The sequence below is a fragment of the Chanos chanos genome, chromosome 2 (genome assembly GCF_902362185.1).
Source record: "Chanos chanos chromosome 2, fChaCha1.1, whole genome shotgun sequence".
Classification (NCBI taxonomy): Eukaryota; Metazoa; Chordata; class Actinopteri; order Gonorynchiformes; family Chanidae; genus Chanos; species Chanos chanos.
Window position 1 is genome coordinate 32,666,724 of NC_044496.1, and position 7,602 is coordinate 32,674,325.

General features: G+C 38.8%; 1 protein-coding gene across 1 annotated transcript; it reads right to left on the reverse strand.

Moving 5' to 3' along the window:
• Positions 1-2,137: 2,137 nt before the first annotated feature.
• LOC115830089 (vomeronasal type-2 receptor 1-like) lies at positions 2,138-6,980 on the reverse strand. The gene is made up of 7 exons (XM_030794129.1): positions 6,772-6,980; positions 6,193-6,481; positions 5,167-5,690; positions 4,878-5,085; positions 3,714-3,924; positions 3,124-3,246; positions 2,138-3,036 (listed from the first exon to the last, which is right to left on the reverse strand). The coding sequence occupies exons 1-7, from the start codon at positions 6,978-6,980 to the stop codon at positions 2,138-2,140; spliced, it is 2,463 nt and encodes an 820-aa protein (XP_030649989.1).
• Positions 6,981-7,602: the final 622 nt, after the last annotated feature.

Here is a 7,602-nt window from a genome sequence, read left to right on the forward strand (position 1 = left end):
CATTACAGTAGACTCCTTTGCAAGTTTGATGGTCGTGAAAACATCCTATTTGGAAAATCCTTACAATTTTACTATCTGGCAAAACAAAACATAATGTCTGGTTTTTTTTTTTTTGCCAGATAGTAAAAAAAAATCAGTCAATTCAAAGTAGGCTCACACTTGGTATTTATGGATGTTTGCTGGAACATCATAAAGTTGGTATTGTCACCTGACATCTGATGTGACATTCTGTGTTCAACAAAAACACTTAGCTGTGAGGAGTGGGAAGAAATGATTAATGTTTTAAAATAATAACAAAAAGAGAACTGTGACATATCGTGCTAACTCACCTACAGTCATCATAATTGTTGAGTCCCATACACTGATTCAAACTAGTTAATCTTTACACCCCTATAGTACATTGCTGCAGCTACACCTAGCATTTCAAAACAGCATTTAATTGTGACAGTACACATCAAATTTTGCTCTCTAATAAAGTCAAGAGGATTACAGTCAAACAGCAGGGCATAATACCTACCCAGCTAGTCAGCAGTGCCAAAGTCACCATTCCAACCTTTCCAGATGCTCCCAGCCTTTACATGTTGTAATATTATGATACCTTTGTATCTTGGAGTTGCAGCTAACAAATACCAGACAGAGTCTTCAAACAACTATGACAGTATCTTCAAACAACTGTTGGACCTGATTCCCGATCAATATCAGGCATGACAAGTTTTATGTAGATTTTTAAATATTTGGTGTTTGTCTTTACTTTGCTACTGTTAAACATAATTGCATTTTATTTCATGTCCTCTTGTTTCTCTTTTTGCAGTTGAGTTGCACATTTTTTAATGGACTGCACAAAATAATTCAAATCTTGATTGCTGAATCTCATATTCCCATCAACTTAATTTGTCCATTTTGATAGACTTAAAATAGATTTTAATAGACTGCCCTGAAAATGTATGATCATTTTAAATTAATTCGCCACAGTTTAATTAAATAGCAGAAATAACAGTTATGCAATACTACCCACATGACCATATTTAATGTCAGTTATCTGAGTTGAACTATGACTTCACATATCATGTTTATGATATTGTAGCTTAATAATTTACAATCCCATCACAGTATGTCAAACTAAGTCCCTCAGTATTGCAGCACATGTGTGTTATGTTTGCCACCAATACACATGTATGCTATATCTTTGGGCACATACACAAATGCATTGTGTTTTAGCCAGTACATTAGATGTGTGGTAAGTCTGGTACACACTAATTTGGCATAGAATCATTTATTAGTAAAAGTGCATAGACTACAAAATGTTTGTGGAGCATGCCATTTGGCTAACTACAGTAGTACATATGCATATCACTACGTCTGTCACGTTTCTCGAAAGAGGCAGGACGCACATGCAGATAAATTTTTTCTCTTTATTTAAAGTAATAAGAGTTTCCAAAACTTACAGACTCGCGAACAGAACCTTAGCAGACCAAGACCATGAACGTGACCAGGAGGAAATATCCAAACATGCCAACACAAAGAAACAGGGGAAACCAAGGAGTACTTATAGCAAACAAAACGAGATCTAATTACTTAACACAGGTGAGAGCAATGATGGAACAAAAGACTAAACAGGACCGAACCAAAAACTGACAGAACGGGGGGGGAAACCAAGAGAAAACAGTGAAAACAGAACCCAGACCCAACACTAGAGGGAGAACAGAGGGACCAGGGCGTGACAACGTCTGAGTTGTGAGTTGTTGTAACAGCATAACAGTGATTCACAAAGTCATAACTGATATTATTTGTAGTCCATATCAAGTCATAATACAGAGAAAGTAGGTTGGAAATATAAGATATTAAGATGTAAAGGAAACTACTTGTTTGTTTCCATATGGCTTTCATAGATGTAATTAAAAAAGAAAATTTGTATTATTTACTAATATTTAGTAAATGTGTCATTAGGAACAGAGACAAAAACATTTTTGAATGTTGACTACTTAAAGACTAAAATATATTTAGATGTGATTTATTACAAACAAAACTGGCATCTACTATTATTTTCATTATTTACATAATTTACAGTAATTCCATGTTGTTGTTGTTTTTTTTTGGTTTCAACACATGAAGTAAATGCGGCCAAAGATGTATATAACTATCTTTCTTTGCCCATCAGATGTTGTTTGCTGTTCTTCTCTGGTTTCAATAAGATAATGTAACACTTTGGAGCAAATAAACATAAAAGCAAACCAAAACTTGATGCTAAAATAGCAAAGATCTCCACTGCTGTGGTAAACTTGCCAGGTGAGCTGACATAGGCAGGCACAAAGGCTAACCATACTGCGCAAAATATCAGCATGCTGAACGTGATGTATTTGGCCTCGTTAAAATTTCCTGGCAAGTTTCGGGCCTGGAAGGCCAGAATAAAGCAAACACCAGCCAGGAGCCCAATGTAGCCCAGAACACACCAGAAGGCCACATCTGAGCCCACTGTGCATTCCAGGATGATCTTGGACCGCTGATACTGGGTGTTTCTGGAGGGGAAAGGAGGGGAAGTGATGAGCCAAGCAGCACAGATCATCACCTGGACCATGGTACAGCTGAAGATGATGACTCTCTGCTGTTTGGGTCCCAGCCACTTCATCACATTGTTTCCTGGCTGAGTGGCAGTGAAAGCAGCCAGAACCACCAGGGTCTTACCCAGGATGCAGGAGATGCAGAGGGAGAAGGTGATGCTGAAAGCTGTGTGACGCAGCATGCATGACCAGGAAGTGGGCTCTCCAATAAAAACCAGAGCACAGAGAAAGCACAGAGCCAGAGCGAACAAAATGAAGAAACTCAGTTCAGAGTTATTGATGCGGACGACAGGGGTGTTTCTGTGGTAGAGGAAAACTACCAACACAGCAATTGTGAGGCAGGCTCCCACCACAGCTATCACCGTCAGGGCTATCCCCATTGCATCATGGGTGAGGAACTCAACTGCCTTTGGTATGCACCTTGTTCCTGCAGCATTTGACCAGTAATCTTCAGGACAGGGCATACAATGTATTGAATCTTTAATAATGAGGATAAGGGTCAAAGATTAATAGAATGAAAAATATTTCACACACACACACACATCCACATATGATAAATTTGTACCTGTCCGATTACTAATCTTGCCACTGTCACATGGTACACAGTCAAAGCAGCAAAGAGGCTCCCCTTGACGGACAGCCTTCCTGAATCCTGGAGCACAGCTTTCGCTGCAAATAGACATAACCACCTGTAGCCCAGTGAATACAGTCATCTTAAATTAATTATACATAGATCATTGTAATAGTAACAAATATGGGACAACAAAAACTGAGCAACAAGAGTCTTTTAAATGTAAGGGAATATAGTTGTGTCCACAACAAGTACACAGTAAGCTATGGACACCTTATTAATGATGCAATGTGCAGCTTTCACAGTGAAGGAAGCCTATTAATTATATTAATTATTCATATATTGATTAGATCTTATTAATTAAATCATGCAATCATGCAAAAACAACAACAAAAAAAACAAACAAAAAAAAACCTACTGCTTATTTCCTCAACATTACTTAATTTTAAAAAGGCATATATTTTTACATTGCTCTTTCGTCCGTACAGTGACACACCTATGGCAGGTAACATAACATAAAAAAATTAAACACATTTCTTGAAACTTATCTAATCACCTTGCCTTGCTCTCATTGCGAGGCCACATGATTGACTTCTCCTGGATGACCAGCTCTTTCCCAGCCTCCTTTGCAGGTTTGCTCCCATCATAAAGGCCCACTTTCACAAACTGAATTTCTCCTCCTGGATCTGTCTGCCAGTTTATCAGGTCATATGATGGAATGGAGTCTCCATTCTCATCAAAGCTCATGTTTTCACCAGAGATAGAAAAAGAAACTTCTTGTAGATAATGCTGAAGCTTTGGAAAAGGAATTTCGAATATAGATTACTTCAACTCCCCTTCCGTTAAATAACAACATGGAAACATTCACAGTAAATACATGCAATGCAAATAAATCCAAAAGAAAAACTAAAAAGAACAGTTTTGCCCCCCCCCCCCCCCGCCCCTTCAGCGTGATAGAATATAATTTGCAATTCAAGTGGAAGTTCGATTTGTAAGACCGGTCTTTTGCAAACTGTTGTTTGTTTACTAAATGAAGTGTGTGCAAAACTCCCTGTGCATTGGAAGAGTTGGGGCGATGACACGTGCTGCGTCATCGCGCAACCCCCCTCCCAGTTTTTTGCACTGTTTTCAAGTTCGGTTTTTTGTGCTTCCTCGTTAATGTGTAGTTCGCCAGTTCATTTTCTCTGCCAACTTTGTGTGCATGAATGCAAAGTAAGAGACTTACATTTCATTTTGTGTGTTGTGCATTGCATATTGTTGTCGGGATGACCTGCCACAAAGTATTCCTAATCAAGGTATTAATCTCGTGGCAATATGTGGACCAGCAATGTATAGCAATAGATTGAATATGCAAATCAAACTCCATGAGCAATGTTGTCCTTCTAGACCCGAATAAAGGTTTGACACTGTATAAAATCGTTCTTTATAATTTAGTAAATTATATTTGTATTTGGGCCAGAAAGTTAATTTGTTACGGTTTTGACGCCATCTAGCGGCTCATATTAGAATTGTATACCATGTTTGTAATGTTTATATTCCTTTGTGTTTCCTTGTACAGAAAATACACACACCTATCATACTCCTGTTCAATTGTCGACTGTATATCTAATAAAGGGTGGATTCCACTAACCCCCCATCTTCGCCTAATCATCCTTCTAACAGAGGATTGGAGTGAACTCAATTGGACTCCAGCATTCACACAGCTCTAAATATTGCACAAAGTGTATAATGACATGTTTTTCTCATACCTGCCAGGGATAAACATTGCTGATATTTGCACATGATAAATGGTCGATTGGTCCAGATCCAGGCTTACAGACAATAAGATTATGTAGAGCGTGAGCTATAGCATACACAGCTTTGTATACATTATAGGCCACACGAGGACTGGATGTTTTAAAGTAGGCAGAGTGCTGAAGTTTCTCCTGTCCTGAGCATGGAGGCAGATGAGAGTTTCTGCTGGAGGGGACAGAGGGGGAGGGGGAGCAACTATACAGAGACTCCCATAACTCATTTACTATGGTACTGGATGGGTACTTCCATGGGTCTACTGTCGTCAGGTAGTCTCCCAGTCCTGGTATATGTCCTTGGCGAATAGCGAAACCTATTGTGCCAGCTAAGAAGGAGAAAGACTCTGCCAAAACTGCAGCTGTTACCCAAGCCTCACTGGCAATCCACTGGATTCCAGTGATATTTTGAGTCATAAACTCCTTAAGGAAGGGATAAAATTCCCCTTCACCAGAGAAAACAACCACCACCCTTGCAGTGGATCTTTTCATAACTTTCAGAATTTCCAGGACCCGTTCCCGTTTGAAGTCTTTTGGGATCATTTCATGATACGCCAAGCAGATATCTGTGTTCTCTATTTCTCTTTTGAGACCCTGCAGAGCAAACCTGCCATAGTCATGGTCCTCAGTGACAACACCAATCCAAGTCCAGCCAAATTTCCTCAGGAGCTGAGCAATGGCCTTGACCTGATAGTCGTCATTTGGGACCACTCTGAAAAATGTTGGAAACTGTCTCCTATCACTCAGACAAGAGCATGTTGAAAAATAACTGATCTGAAAAATAATGAAGGCCAAACACCAACTCAATGAGGACATTATACATATTAGGTTACATATGCAGCTTCTTGTGAAAAATAGAAAAATGAACAACCAAACTAGCACCTAAATGCACATCTTAAATGTTGAAAAAACACCTCTAGCAGCCACTGTAGTTACATACATCCTCATAGTATGTAATAAATGTTTACCTGCATTAAGAAAGATGTAAAATTGACAAATGGAATGGTGTCTGTGAATGGATTTCAAATCAGTTTTAAATGAGTTTAAACTGTTCTGAAGTTACTTCAGTGAGTGATTCTACATACCAATACTGAATATCTTTTAAATATCTAGTGCACAAGACAACTCACATTATAGTTTCACACAAGCCAAAATGATGTATTTTGTAACATCATTTAGATCAGATTCTTTATCTGAAAGATAAAAATTCTAAAACACAAAAGTTAAAGACAAAAGAAAACAAACATTTGTGGGTTTTTTTTTTCAGATTTCTTACCATTGGGATTCTGAAGGCCTGCAGAGTTCTGGAGACTACTATGGTTTGAGATGATCCTGATTCTCCAACTAAAGCCAATAAAGAGCCTGTCCCAGAACATATGGAACTGTTTGCGACATCCTGCCCATTCAGCACTGCCAGCGCTGCTCTCTGGGCAGTCACTGGAGTAGCACATGAGTCAAATATTTTATAGCCCAGCATGTGGTTGGGTAACAGATCCTCCCTCTGGTTGATCTCTTCCACTGCCAGCCTCAGAGTTAAAGCCCAGCGGAAAGCCCTGGGGTCAAATCTGCACACAAAGAAAACAGGGGAGCCAAAGCTTATTTGCAGTGGTCATAGAAAACAGTTAATAGTAGCACAGTTTTTGAACATGGCAGTGTAATTGGATGTGCAAAGAGTTGATCCATAACAAGTTGAAGAAAATATGATTCGAAACATCACTGGCCTCATAAGTGGGAGCGAATTTTTCTTACGAAACGATCGAGAAATTACAGAAGAGTGAAAGATAAAACTAACAGCATATTTAATCCAGACATTTACATTTTAAGAGATTTAAGAGGTTAAGACAGGAATGGTCACCCTTTACACTGTGCTGTCAAAGGTTGCTTTGAGTAATCTGTTTCTGGCATTTCTACTTTGTAATGCAATGGGAAAATTCCTCCTAATGTCAAGTCCCCATTAGCCATAAACACAGGATGCTCAATGTCTCTCTGCAGATCACACAGTGCAGGGAAAGGTGTAGCTGTTGAGATGGAGTAATAGAGAGTGCACAAGAGAAGAAGAGTCATCCTGACTCAGCCCTGTTCTATAAAGACAGAGACAGCACAGCACCTCTTATAAGATGACTGACCTCTCTCGGGATTTCATTCCTTGTGAAAACCAAAGGAATTACTATCCCCTACTATCCCCTACAGGACTTCCATGAAACTGATACCTGGTGCTAATAGTAAAAACTTAAGTATACATGTGTAACATTCATAGGTATTCTGATATATCATAGCAGTTTGGTTAAAAGGTAATCTTCACTTTTTCTCGTTTGCAGAACAGAGGTGATTTCTGTTGTTAGTATCTTAATCTATCTAGCAAACAAGTTAGGTTGGTTTATAATTTCCATTGTTAAATCTATCTCTAATCAGTGCCTGTCCAGCTCATTGGGCCAGATTTACCAAAGGCTTGCTGGACTTTTAGTTTGTTTAAATCTATGAATACAAGCAAAACAATGATGTGAGCTGAGTTACCAAGGTGGTGCACATAAGTTTGTGAGCCTTAATTCAGTGATCTTTGGAAGTTGAGGATTTTTGTGTGGATACTTGATAGGTGGTTTCACATTTAATGTAATTGGTTAAACTATGAAATGAATAGGAGCAACAATTGCAAACTTCTGCAGCCTGCAGTTGTTGCAGTGAAAAG